This window comes from Sitophilus oryzae, unplaced genomic scaffold, assembly GCF_002938485.1.
Source record: "Sitophilus oryzae breed Bouriz unplaced genomic scaffold, Soryzae_2.0 scaffold_1620_pilon_pilon, whole genome shotgun sequence".
In the NCBI taxonomy this organism is placed as follows: domain Eukaryota; kingdom Metazoa; phylum Arthropoda; class Insecta; order Coleoptera; family Curculionidae; genus Sitophilus; species Sitophilus oryzae.
The window spans coordinates 4,453,035-4,467,451 of record NW_022146304.1 but is presented as its reverse complement, the minus strand read 5'-3'; the positions used below and the strand labels follow the sequence as shown (position 1 = coordinate 4,467,451).

At 31.1% G+C, this 14,417-nt stretch overlaps 2 protein-coding genes across 5 annotated transcripts in view; both read right to left on the bottom strand.

Moving 5' to 3' along the window:
• LOC115880166 (protein sidekick) overlaps window positions 1-9,711 on the bottom strand; it is a 709,828-nt gene extending 700,117 nt beyond the window's left edge. For all 3 annotated transcript variants that reach the window (XM_030897303.1, XM_030897302.1, XM_030897304.1), the window contains exon 1: window positions 9,205-9,711. In XM_030897303.1, the coding sequence (XP_030753163.1) occupies window positions 9,205-9,298 (94 nt within the window). In that variant the 5' untranslated portion in view covers window positions 9,299-9,711. The remainder of the gene's footprint in view (window positions 1-9,204) is intronic.
• A 1,603-nt stretch (window positions 9,712-11,314) lies between these two features.
• LOC115880251 (40S ribosomal protein S15Aa) lies at window positions 11,315-13,043 on the bottom strand. Of its 2 annotated transcripts, none has more exons than XM_030897429.1 (3): window positions 12,944-13,043; window positions 12,335-12,635; window positions 11,315-11,446 (listed from the first exon to the last, which is right to left on the bottom strand). In XM_030897429.1, exons 2-3 carry the CDS (start codon window positions 12,631-12,633, stop codon window positions 11,353-11,355), a joined length of 393 nt encoding a protein of 130 aa, XP_030753289.1. In that variant the 5' UTR covers window positions 12,634-12,635; window positions 12,944-13,043; the 3' UTR covers window positions 11,315-11,352. The 2 variants fall into 2 exon arrangements, with proteins under 2 accessions (XP_030753289.1, XP_030753290.1); XM_030897430.1 differs by having other exon boundaries at window positions 12,694-13,010.
• Between the last annotated feature and the right edge of the window lie 1,374 nt (window positions 13,044-14,417).

Below are 14,417 nucleotides of genomic sequence, written 5' to 3'. Positions count from 1 at the left end.
TTACATATTTTGAAATTTTTAAAAAAATCATTACAGGGTGTTCCAAAATGTTGGGTAATTGATTAACCACGATTCTGCTTAAACTGCTTGACGTAAAAAGCTTATTTTTGGCAAACGGATTTATCGAAAGTCAAATTCCAACGAGATGAAACTACCTCTCAAATATTACCAAGTTATCTAATAATATCGCCATATTGTTTTTTCTCATGCTGACATAAATGTGAGAAAATTTTATCCAGTTTTTATGTTAATGGAAATTCTTGCTTTGCTTTATCATCACTATTACAAATGATTAATTCGACGCGAACGAAGTCGCTGGTACACGCTAGTATTCTAATAAAGTTGCGATGAGTTTTTTTATCGCTATTTAGCTGTCTTGTACACTTCGCACTAAAAGAGGTTCTACTCTAAAAAGAACAATGTTCGACTGCAAGATCTGCTAGTAAAAATTTTTAAGCTTAAAATACCACAACACAATTCATTTAAACCAAAAACTCGTAATACAAAACTGAACTGTCAAAACGCATGACAATGTCAGGATTAGGGCATTCAATCCCGGGATCCCGTTTCCCGGGATCCCAGACATTTTTTCAATCCCGAAATCCCGGGATTGTCTTTTCTTTAATCCCGGGATTTTCGGGATTCATCATTACATTTTTTCCTTAATTTAAATTGTACACAAGTCTTTCATGATAGTACAATATGCGCTTATAAACAACCCTGAATGTTTGATCAAGTTTGAAGATGATGAAGATCTAGTTTGAGTGATAATCGGCTTGTTTTTTTTTAGAAATTTTTTCAAAAACCAAAAAAACCAAGTTTAGATCCTCATCTTTGTTACTGCATAAGTTGTTATTTTGGTATCCCTTAGTAATCCTGTGTTATGCTGTATTCGATTGGTTATGTAAATTAAATAAAAAATGTATATTTTAGTTCCTTTTATGTTTTTTTTTGTTAAATAAACTTATATGTTATGTTGTTTTGTAATGGGGATGACGTTTAATTTATGTTAATGTTTTTTTTGTTCAATAAAATTTGGTAAAGAAAGAAAATATAATATAATTCCAACGTAATTAATTTTTCCGTGAATCCCGGGATCCCGGGATCGAAAAATTATAATCCCGAAATCGCGGGATTGAAAATTTCTTTCGGGATTGAATGCCCTAGTCAGGATATAAATAAATAAATGCGGCAACTTGACATTTTTTACAGCAGAGCTACCACCTGAATTCCCAGCGCGAAATTTAAATTCCAGTTGCATGGTTGGCAACAATGAATTTCAAAATCGCGCCCTCGATTACGTAACTAAAAGTTTAATTGATATGAAATATAGGTATTGTTATAGCTATAAACATAGTTCTAAAAGAATATTTAAAACTCGATTTAAAACTTAAATTACATATTTTCCGACATATATATTAAAATACGGGCCCGCCTTAGAGGTACACGTGTTTTTATTTACACAATAGGTGTAAATAAAATCCAAATACCTAGACTATAGAAAATACAAAAAAGACTAGGACTAGAAAAAGAATAGAGTTAGAAAAATGACAGACATAATATGAAACTCAAGGAAAAGCTATTAAAAATAATTGGATTGGTATAATCATATTGTCACATTTTACATTAAGACATTTTCGAGGAGACTTTTTAAATTGAAAAACAACATTAGCGTTCTATATACAGGGTGGCCCATCGAAAACGTTCCGCAAGGCATAACGGCCAGGGTAATTTTTTTTTCAGAAAATTCAAAAACACGTCAATTTTGTTTGTGAGGGGGACAACTTTTGCCCCAAAAATGATTGCAAAATCTTCAACCCTCTAAGCGGGGGTGTCATCCCCCAATTTTTCTCAAATGGGAAGGGGGTCAAGTGGTACCGCAATGAAAAGGGCTGTCTATTCTCTATACTTTCCCGCTTCGTTTTTGAAAATCGGTCGAGTCATTGAGAAAATATGAAGGATTGAAATTTGAAAAGTTTATTTCTTGAAATATATTAATTCGGCAGCAAAAACCATTCATTTATAAAATTCATTCATTTGTAAAATTCATTTATTCGTCAGGATCGATTATAATAAAATATAAACTGGATTTTAGTTGTCGCCCGGCGACGTAGGGTTCTTTCCTAGAAACCCGACAGCGGTCGGCGGTCGGTGGCAACGGTATGAAAAAAGCCGGCATCTTTGATTTTGAGTCAGATAAAGATAAGGACACATTATTTTTTTTTCGAGGGGCTAGTATTTACACAAAAAATACATTATGAACGGCGCTGTTGCCGTATATTCGTATTAGTTGGTATTAGCAAAGAATATTATTCTTTGGTATTATAGTTAGTTAGGGATAGTATGACTATATATTTTGCATTTTTTTTATTAATATTCTGTTGTTACACTTCAATAATACTTTTTATTTTGGATGTAGGAAAAAGATTTTTAATGTTTTTAAGCAAAACTGGTTTAATAAATAATAATAACAGTAATAATTTGTTATACCTATTAACACCAAAATTTAAAATCATTTAATATAAACATTTTTTTAAGTAGTAGCAAAATATAAACAACAAATTAGAAGTCAAAATTATTTATATTAGATCCTATTTAAAAATAATATAGTCTCTAAATTTTTTGTGGCAACGTTGGTTTATTAAATAATAATAATTACAGAACTAATTTGTTATATTAACAACAAATTTTAAAATCATGAAATATAAACATGTGTGTAATAGAAGAAAAATATAAATAAAAAATTAGAAATCAAAATTATATATGTGTATTACATTTTATTACTTTGTATTAGTATTTAAAAATAGTATTTGCTTTTACTGGCATTTACTTTAAAAAATAAATGAAATATTTCTTCGCAAAAATCTACATGTAAGAGAATTAGCATAAACAAAATACAAATATCGTTAACTTTTTTTTTTAAATTGGCACGTGTAAAACTTTAATCAATCAATTTAATTTTCTCATCCCAAAATTTGACTTCGATAACCATTTACTTTTTTTTTACTTCGATAACCACATTACCATATTACTTAAATATGATTATTACGTTCAACTAATTCATATTACTAAAACATCTAAAATACAAATACATATGTATTTTTAAAATTAATTGTAAGTTCACCTCATCTCTCTGAAAAATTGTTACTTCTCAAAATTTTCCATTAAAAAAATAGACCATATACCGCATAAAATTAAATAATTGAAAGATCGGAAAATCACACAAATTTTCGGAAAAATTTTGACCACCTGCACACGCACAAAATCGTCAATTTAAAAAAAAACACTACTACTTTAGTATTTTAAATATTTTAATAAACGCAAAAATAGCACAGTATTTAGAAGGCAAGTTATAAAAATTTGGAAGAACTAATAATGCACTGACGCACACAAAAATCAAACGAATACTAAATTTCATTTATCAAAAGCATTCGATAGTCGTGGCTTAACGATAACCATTTAGTCGCACGGCGAGGTTGTCACATATGCTTTAGTATACAAATGAATGAATGATTTTATTCGAATGAAACCATTCGATAGTTGAAATCATTCATTCAGTAACCATTCGATAGTCTAATTCATTCGATAGTTCCCATCGCTAATTTAAACATTTATCAGAGTAAATGATAAGGATAAATTCCTTCGACCAATTTGCTGTTTTTTCTTATTATTTCTAGATGTTTACGCATTTTTTCACTTACCACAAGGTTGAACGATCAGGTTAGGTAGAGTGTACTTTCTTTTTGAACGGTGTAGTTAATCGGCACAACTGTCGGTACTGGGCTGAGGACAACACCAGGGTTTTTCACGAGGTGCACACACAAAACCCTCAGAAATTGAAAGTGTGGGCTGGTATTTTTAGAAATTCTATTGTGAGTCTTTTTTTTCTTCCTCGAAATCTAACAGGTGATATGTACTTGGATTTACTGGAAAATACCATCGACCCACCCCTAACTGACATCATAGAGAACAACCCTGGATACGTTGAAGCAGAACTAATATTTCAACAAGACGGTGCACCTCCACATTACTCTCAAAATGTGCGTAATTATTTAAACAATAACTTTTCCGTTCGGTGGATAAGACGAAGGGATGCAATTGAGTGGCCTCCCTGGTCACTCGACTTGACTCCTTTAGACTTTTTTCTATGGGGACACATAAAAAGTAAAATGTATAGCACTCCACCCGCCTCATTAGAAGACCTGCGAAGACGAATTATTGATGTTTGTCGCGAAGTGACCCCGCAAGTTCTTCAGAATGTTCTAGAACGGATTGAAAATAATTTGTTTCACTGTATGGAGGTTGACGGGCAACATTTTCAGCATTTGCTTCATTAATAATATAAGTTTTTTTAATTAATTCAATTTATGCGTTTTTTTGCAAAAAGTACTTTTCAAATTTCAATCTTTCATATTTTCAAAATGACTGGACCGATTTTTAAAAACGAAGTGGGGAAATATAGAGAATAGAAAGCCCTTTTCATTGAGACGCCACTTGACCCCCCTTTCCATTTGAAAAAGTTGGGGGATGACCCCCCGCTTAAAAGGTTGAAGATTTTGCAATCATTTGACGTGTTTTAGGATTTTTTGAACAAAAAAATACCCTGGCTGTTATGCCTTGCGGAACGTTTTCGATGGGCCACCCTGTATTATGTACTCGTATACTTATTAGTTTATAATTAATAGATTAATTAATAAGTTATAATGGTCAATATCAATAATAAATAAAAAATAATTCAATAACCTTAAAAAAATAAACTGTTTCTATTTGTAACTTTCCTTCTCAGGGTCACTTTCTTTAAAAATTATAAGTTTCCATTCGTTAAATTGCTAGAGAATTGAAATTAATTGAAAACTATTACGTTCCATTTCTTTTCACACATATAAATAGATAATTTTACACACTTGCATGACTAACACAATTACTTGGCGTTAAAAAAAATAAATTCATTCATAAAAGGTATTTTTAAAATGAAAAATTTGAAATACTCTATACAGGGTGCATATTTCGGTGACATATATAAACACCGTACATACCCTATTCTTTTTGATATTATAGGTACCGCGGGTTCTTTTGAGACATCAAAGAACTGGGACTCGAAATTAATAATTCCCGGTTCTTTCGGTACTTTGGGGACTCGGTAATAATAATTAAAAACATTATTTCTTGTTACGTGCGAAAGACTTGATAATTTCTAGCGGTCGAAATCAGACTCTTCTAAATAATTAATGACGATATATCTTACTGTTCTTACTTTTGAAGTTATTTTGAATGTTTATTAGGTAGGTAGCAATTATTGAAGTTTAAATGTTATTTTATTATTTAGTATAATATTGCTAACTGTATTAGTTATATTTTTTGTTTTCTTTATGTTTTTATAGGCATTTGCATATCAACTGAAAATGTTAAGTTTTTTTTCAAATTTAGTTAAGTTGGTTTCGAGGTTGGTTGATGTTTGATGTAGGTAATTTTTAAGCTACCTAAGTATGTGTTTTCATTTTTTTTTCGCTTGTGTTCATTATTTGTATTCGTTTACTTTCTCATGACTTAATAATTTGATATTATTTTCATTTGAAACTCAATTTTTATCGGTTTTACTTTTGAGAACCATCCCTTGCTTGCTAATTAACTCCACAAAATTGTTGAACGAAAATATTTTAGTACGGTTCTGGCAGCTCTAAACTCTTTTCTAAATACCTAAGTAATGATCTCTGAGTCTCTTTTGAAGTTCCTGTAATATTTATTATGTTATGTTTTAATAAGGAGGGTCCACATTTAGTAACATGTTATATAACATTGCTATTTAACAAGCTACATGTAAAGGTGCGTATTCATTATCCGAACGAACGAACGAACGAACGAACGAACGAATGTTCGCTAGTGGTATGGACGGGGACCGCACGAGAAGACCGGAGGCATTTGTTGGCGAACGCCTTTGATGTACCGACTCGAAACGGATGGTCGAGCGAACGAACGAACGAACGGACGCATGCGTTCGGTCCCCGTCTAAATATATCGCATTTTCATTCGTTCGTTCGTTCGTTCGGATAATGAATACGCACCTTTAAAGATGCCTCCGGTCTTCTCGTGCGGTCCTATCGTGCGGTCCCCGTCCATACCACTAGCGTACATTCGTTCGTTCGTTCGTACAGATAATGAATACGCACCTTTTTACATGTTAAAAAACCGGGAGCCGTCCACATTATAGTTTTCGTAGTCATGAATCGTTTTGTAGAGAAAGAGGTTCAGCTCGCAGCAGCGGCGTGCGTAATTATTTTTGAACAAAGGGAAAGACAGTCGAGAAAAAAAGCGGTTTTGAGTCCGCCATAGCCTACCAGCAAGATCTAGATACAGATGAACTCAATTAGCTTATCTTTTCAATACTTGCTTCGGCTGTTTCTCGTGGTGTGTTTCTGTCTTTTAAAAACATTAATAACTTAAAAGCAAAAGCAAACCATTTTTAATTCTAATTAAATGTTATTTGAGTTTGAAACTTCTGTATTCCCAGAAGCATATATTGACATATAACATGAAAAAAACGTTATGTCAGAGTCTCGTACTCTCAAAGTTGCAATATTGCAGTATGGTATATTTTCCATGCCTCAGTTCAATTGATGCTTATAGACTACAGAGGATTCAGAACAACTGCTGTCGTCTGATACTAAATAAACGAAAGTATGATCACATTTCCTCAGCTTTTGAGACACTCAAATAGCTAAAACTAAATAAATTATTTAAATTAAGAATATTGACCTCCGTTAAGAATATTGTAGATACTACGCTTCCTTTTGATCTTTTCAGAAAATTAAATTTTAGGAATTCAATGCATGATTTAAATATAAGACACAAAAAAATGCTTACTATGCCAAATCACAAAACGGCCATGTTTCGGAAATCGTTTACTTACAACTCTGTATGTATTTTTAATAATTTAAGAAAATATATTCAAACTTTGTTTTTTCTATGTTCATCATTTGAATTTAAATCAAGTCTGAAAAACTATTTATTGCTGGAACAACAGACCCCAAGCTTAGGATAATTATTGTGACATTTTTTGATTGTTTACTTTTTAAATTTTTTGTGTTTGTTAAAACGTATTGGTCCATACAATCGAGCCACATTTATTGCTCATTTTATTTTATTTTCATCTGGACATTATTTTCGAATTTATGTTTCTTTTCTTATTATGCATATTATAAATGTATTGATTAGGTTAAGTATGAATGGCTCTGTGAGCTAGACTTCGCCTATGTAATTAATTAATACATTATTGTAATTGATTAATTATTAATAAAGACCATTTATTATTATTATTATTATTCACTTCATCTAAACCATGCAGTACCTGATTTGCATTTCTTTTGTTCCCGCTGGAACTGGCCTATTAGATAACGCATTTTTTTCTCAACTTTTTCTGTTTCCAAATACATACTATGAAATGAAAATCGCTGTCATTTTATATGGAAAATTATATGGGGAATGTCATCGATCGTCATGTCCAAGCCAACTAGACGGGAGGCCGACGGGACGCAGTTTTTTTTCGATCATACGTTATTATTGACTAGTAAATAAACAAACCCAATATAAGCTCACCATACTAAGATTCTGTCGCGCACGTCCCTGAAAATATGAGCGGCTAAACTAGAAATTTAGCAAGTGTGGACGCGTTGTTTCATGTTACAATAGCAATGTTGTACAACATCTTTTGATCTTTACCGACTACAAATGGATAACATCTAGCAAGTTATATAGCATCGAAATTTGCTAAATATAACTAAAAAATATGTAACATGTTATATAACTTTGCTATATAGCAAGTGTGGACCGTCCTATAGATATTTGCATTTTTAATTCAATATTTTAGGGATTTCCTCTCAAATTCAGTTAAGTTGGTTTATGCTGTTTGATGTGAAATGTATGTTACCTTAATACTTTTTTTCTTTACTTGTGTTCATATTAATTTTTTCATGACTGATTACTTAATAATTATTAAGTTATATTAAGATATTACCTATTTTCATTAAAAATCTCAATTTTTTATCCATTTTACTTTGAAAAACAATCCCTTGCTTTCTGATTGATGAACTGCACCACCATTGAACAAAAATTAATCAGTACCAAAAGTACCGAAAAAAACGGGAAATCCTGGTTCGTAAGAGGCGCGGTACCGAAATTCTCGGTTCCGAAAAACAGTTCCGGTTCCGGAAACCCTAGTGACAATGAAGACACCAATTGCTATTTCTGATGTTCCTTTATATCGTTTCTTGTAGGTATCTGGCTATTACATGATGAATGACAAAAATCAGAAAGCGAGAAAAAACTTAATCCTACCCGAGATCTTACCATAAGATCGAAAAAAAAACGGCGTCAAGTTACCTTAAAAATAAAAGTCGATGATATTTTATACCTAGATAAACTTGTATTATGGTAAATGTCATCAATCCTAATTTCTAAGGTAACTTGACTACGCTTTTTTTTTCGTTCATACGGTATATTTAAGAGCTAATAATAAACGATACTTTCAATTAAAACAAGAAAGATATTAAGCTTAACTCTAAAACATTTTAATTAAAAGGCCCTTTAAAAAGCCATTAATAGCACCCGGCGTTTATTATCTAACCCTTCCAAACACAACACAGTCTGGTGACCCTTTTTACCGATAAAATCACAGCTACCTGACGTCAAGGCCACCGTTAAATGACTCACAAATATTAAGTTAAGAAACAACTTTTCAATTCGCTTCTTGACTGGAAATAATCTTAATTGGAGCCGGAAAGTTCGTAATGGGAAGGAAAACGGCCTTCGGCATGGAAAATATTTCGGTATTTTCCGTATTTCTCGAGGTATTTCCTCATAAAACGCAACGATAACATTTCAGAAAAAGTTCAGGTTCATGCAACAGCCTAATAAAATCTAGAATATATTATGCCCCAGGATGAATTATTAAACAATACAAAATAACCAAGGTAATATTTTTAAATGGTTGCTGTTTTTTAAATAGATATCTTATTACAAAAGTTTTCTTTAAGATGAAAACAGCTGTGTACATCATCGTCATGACAACAGAGTTCAAAACAAACGAAATACACAGGTTTTATGACAAAAATACACAACTTTCCAAAGATCCTTGATGAGATAATCTTAATTAACCGAAATCAAACATTTGCATAATAATATTTACATTTCTAACATCACAACACCTACCTGCATTAATTGTCCGACACAATAAACTGGTAATCATTAAGCTAAATCCTAAAATTCCATATTTTCGCTGTATCGTCCGTCGAATTACTTCCATGTTGATTCAAGGTGTAGCCGAAGAACTGCTTTTATGTTTACATTCAGTGAAGGTCGACCGTAACCGTAGTTTTTTCAACAAAATAACTCACATATTGCTCCAACAAGTACTTTAAATTCACGTTATCCGGTCAAATTCATCGTAAGCCCGTGAAAAAGCACGGGACGCGTTTGCCGAAGAAGTTTAACAAAGTTAGAAAGACACCTGTGGATGCATTTGATTCTCAGCCGTTGATGTTTTGTTTTCTCGCACAGCCCACTTTGATCACTATTTTCACTTATAGAATTGCGATAAACTGTTCCTGAGTTTAGGAGAAAAACTCGCGATACCGTTTGTTTATATTTTTTTATGTTAGTAAATTCGTAAGCGAACAACAGTTGGAACGCGCGCTTAACTACCGCACACGTCGCGTAAAATGCAACTTTCCGAACTGCATGTTTCTTGTTGAAAAGTTTCGGGCGCAAGCGCCACAGGTACGGAGGCGAATGACCAATGAGGCATTTGACTGCCGCCAGCGAGATCTGGCGGGCAGGTTGGGGAACCAAGTTTGAATTTGACAACAAAAGCACGTGGCTCAACCAGTGGCGCGGCTATTTTTTTTATTAATTTTTGTTTTATATGTATCACTTCGGAAATAAATTAGAGATTTGTTTTGCTATTTACAAAAAAGGGTTTATAAATGCTCCTCTCGGGAAAATTGTATGAAAAATATAACAATTAATGACTTATTTATCTTTAATTGAAATAAAACTTAAATATTATTCAAATTCAATAGAAAAAATTATGCATGTTCTAAAACACACATTATTTATAAACGTAAGCATACTTACTGAACAATTAATATTTGTTTGGCATAAAATTTTTACACAATCAGATAAAAACTACTTTTTTCCGGCCAATTTAAATTAAGTTTTTTATTCCATTTTTTTTATGCGTCATTCAAAATTACTATCGAAAAAAGGGCGTCACAATAGCCTTTAAAATATCAAATGATAATTTCTGTCGGGTTGACCCATATACGTCATTTATTAAGAATTAAAACTTGAAAAATATTATTTTCACATTTAAAAATTATTTTTACTCAATATAAAAATAAATTACAACCTTCTTAAAGCCAACTGACGGTAAGTGGTATTAAAATAGAGTACGGACCAAGTAATGATGTCTAGGGCTTGACCTCGACAAAATTATCATCGATTGTCGGTCCCCAGCCGTCTATAACGCCGTTTTTTTTCGATCGTATGGTATTTTGTAAACCTATCGATCGTCATTCCCAAGCCAGCTATGGTGCCGTTTTTTTCTGTAGAATGGTTTGATTTTCAGAATTTCTAAAATTTAATGTTTGGAAACAGCTAACAAATCGCCAAATTTTTATAGGAATTTAATGAATAACCAAAAAATATCGTCTTTTCACATATCTAAGGTTACTGTGACACCTTTTTTTCGATTGTAAATTGATAATAGGAATTAAGAGCAATAGCACGGATAACATGTAATCTGTTCTCTGTGGGAATAAATAGTATTTAATTTTAAATTCTGCAAAAACTAGAGATAAATGCCAATTTTTATAAGTGAATTTTACAAAACTGAGTCATTATGCTAATCACTACCTTCAAAATTTAAAAAATGTAGATTATATTAAACGTGTCCCCAAAAGCAAACTAATGTTAAGTCCAAAATTGACATATTTGGGTCACTCCAAAAAATGGTATAATTTATTAAAAAAAAAGTTTCCTTCAAGTTCCAAATAAGGTCATACCCCAAATATTACAATCATTGGTTTAAAAATAACCGAGTAATTAGAAAATAACTTTAAATTTGTTTTTCTGAAAACTGTTTTGAGACTTAACATAGTTTGCTCCTGGGTTCTGAGGTACAGATGTATATCCACTAGTCATGACTTTTATAAGTAGTTCTGTTTTCTGTTTTACTATTATTTTAAAATACATACACTATGCACTAGATGGAATAGTACTGCTTACTATAGTAAAGACTATTCAAAATATAAAAGGCACATTGTTCTTACATTAAAAAATTTATTGTAATAATTTACATTAGAAGAAGAACCCTAAAATTTTTCCTCCAAGATGTTTTCGTCTAGCTTCTTCGTGGTCCATAATACCTCCACTTGTAGTCAATACAACATATCTGAAAAATTAACAAAACAAACACTTACATTATTTGAAACAATATTTACTTACTACATCTAATAAAAGTAAAAAAGTACCATAAAACAACCTCTTAATGCTTTTGATATGTATTTTTAGCTCCACAAATGATACATTTCAAAAATAATTAATATAGAAAACAGAGAAGAAACTTTTTTTAAAATATAATGTGTTCAGAGTAATGAATGGCACTATTTTATTATGGAATATGTATGATTATACACTTAATAAATTTAAAATAAATAAACTGGTTCTTGTTATTCATTTTGGTATAATATTTATTTCATAAGGATTTATATTGACACTTGTAAGAATAGAATATAAGAAATGCACTTGTGAGAATAGAATAGAACATATATGCCTCTTTTCATTGCAAAAATAATGATAAAACTTTATTTGTATGAAATTGCCTTAAAATACAATTATTTATAAATCTGTGGTACAAAGACAGAAAATCAGAAATAATGTTTTTCTTGAAACGCACAGTAATGATTGGGACTTATTCGTAATACTTGTAGAATGCATGCATAACTGATTAGTCACAGAGCTTAAAGCAACCTGTTTAATAGCCTCAATAATGGTTAGTCGTTAAGAAAGATAAATCAGTGAAGGTCCATAAAACGTGACTACCCAGAAAAAAGAAAAGCAGAAAAGTACTTTGCCAGAATGGCCCTGGCAGCCTAGGCAACGCAACTCTCTCCTAAAACGGAGAGTTTGAGAAGAAAGAAGAATAAATAATGTTAACATATCGAGTTCTGCCTTAGTACCACAGAAATAATATAACATAGAAAAAGGTGAGATTCTCATGTTGAATAAATGTATATTAATTATTTTACTATAACTGCTATAATGTTGCAAATCAACTTACCCAAATTGTCTAGAAGGTAACAAATTATTTGTCCACTTTTCTATGTGCGTAATTGGTACATCAAAACGAGGTGAAATGACACCACATTTGTTTAGTCTACCAGTTAAGTTTACAACAATTTTACCGCTTCTATGATCATCAACAATTTCAAATTCTCCAATATAACCATGTTTCATCATTACTGTGAGAAACTTAACAATAACTTTCGAGCAGGGACGGATAAGGACCTGCCTCTTCCCACGCTTTTCAGCATTATTAATGGATTTAAGGGCATCACTTAGTACATTCATACGAACCATGGCTAAAAATAAATAAAGTATTAGATATATACTACATACACTATACCACCACTTTTATACTTTTATTAACGTGTTAGATATACTAAATAAGTAAAATAGTAAGAAATCTTTGAAAATAACGAAAACTTTAACATGCAAAATCTTGTCAACAAAGTTTATAGGTTAGAGAGGGTTGTCAAAGTTTGGACCAATTTTTCTCCTTTTTCACAGATTTTACACAAAAAATAGTCACAAATTCTGTTAGAGTAACTTTTTCACTATCTTTCCAACTTTGTTTCAAACGGGGATGGCTCTAGGCTTCGTAAATTACCTGCGATTTATTTTGGAAGTCCCAAAAAAATCTTATTTTGCTCAAGGAACAGCCAGAAAAGAGGTTAGAAAATTAGTGTCAAAGAAGATGGCGCACATGTTTCAGGCATTACTAGTTGCCTAATTTCAACTAACTATTTTTAAATTTTTATAGGATGTTCTAAATAAAACTTAAATAAAATAAAGTAAAAAATAGCACTAAAGAATTAAAAAATACAAAAAACTCATTATGTATTTAGGATGAAAATTGTATCTTCCATTTGTAATTTCTTTTTATGGTAAATTCAAAAGCAATCCAAATAAAGAACAATTTTACTTAGAAGCATTATGCAACTAAATATATCCCATTCGTAAATTAGCCGCCTAGTTTTTAAAATCAGATATTTTAATTTTTTATTCATTAATTATTTTAACTTTTTAGCAAAGAATATCCTAGTTTTATTATAAAAGTTTTAGAGAAACGACAGAAATATATACACTAATATATACCCAAAATCTTCTTAAACATTTCAAATAAAGTTTTTGTCTACACTGAGAAAAATAAGAAGTTTAATTTTTTACCAAATTTACTTCAAATAAGTTTTTAATATTGCTTGTTAGATTTAGAATATTATAAATATTTTAATTTTATTAATATGAAATTCTCAATAAACAAAAAAAATATTTATAAAAAAACTGAAATATTACCTAATTAAAGTGGCTCTCGAAGTAAATAATTTACATTTTCTTAGGAAATAGCACTTGAAAATAAAAATTGAAATTGTACGGGGTGGGTCAATTTGGATGCTTTTAAAGGGAAACACCTATGGGAAACACCCTTTATGCTATGAAAAATTTTGTAATTTTATGAAAACATTTCCAAAGCACCTAAACACCTAAGTTAATAAAACTTAATTATTTGGGACACTCTGTATATTTTTAATTAACCGCAAAGAACTTAAAATTACCTTTCCAAAAATATAGCACACTTGATATTTTGTTATAGTGTTCCTTACGAAATACAATTTTTTTTAAAAGTTCATCTCTTCCCCAGTATTGAGCCCAGGGGGAGCCTAGGGCTTTTGTTTTTTTAAAAATGAAAAATAAATTTAAAAAACACATTTTTTGAATAAAACATTTACAAGAATTTCTCTATCAATAAATTTCATAGACTTAGTTATCAAACCGTGTTCCCGTAGATTACTTATAAATACCTATAAGTTTTCTAAAAAAATAAATTTAACACATTTTTGAATACAACAAAATAATATTAACTAAACAAAACTAGAAAACGCAATTTTTACTACATCTCAAGCAAATAAAAATTAATACGTAGCCAAGAGTCATAATTGAGGATTTATCTGGGTGGTACCCAGCAGTACCAGGGGGGGCCCGGCACCCCCGGGCTCCCCTGTAGTTACGCCAATGGGCACCGCCTCAGATGAACGCTGAACTTATCAGTAAATTTTTGCAGCCAATTTCGAGAATAATTGAAT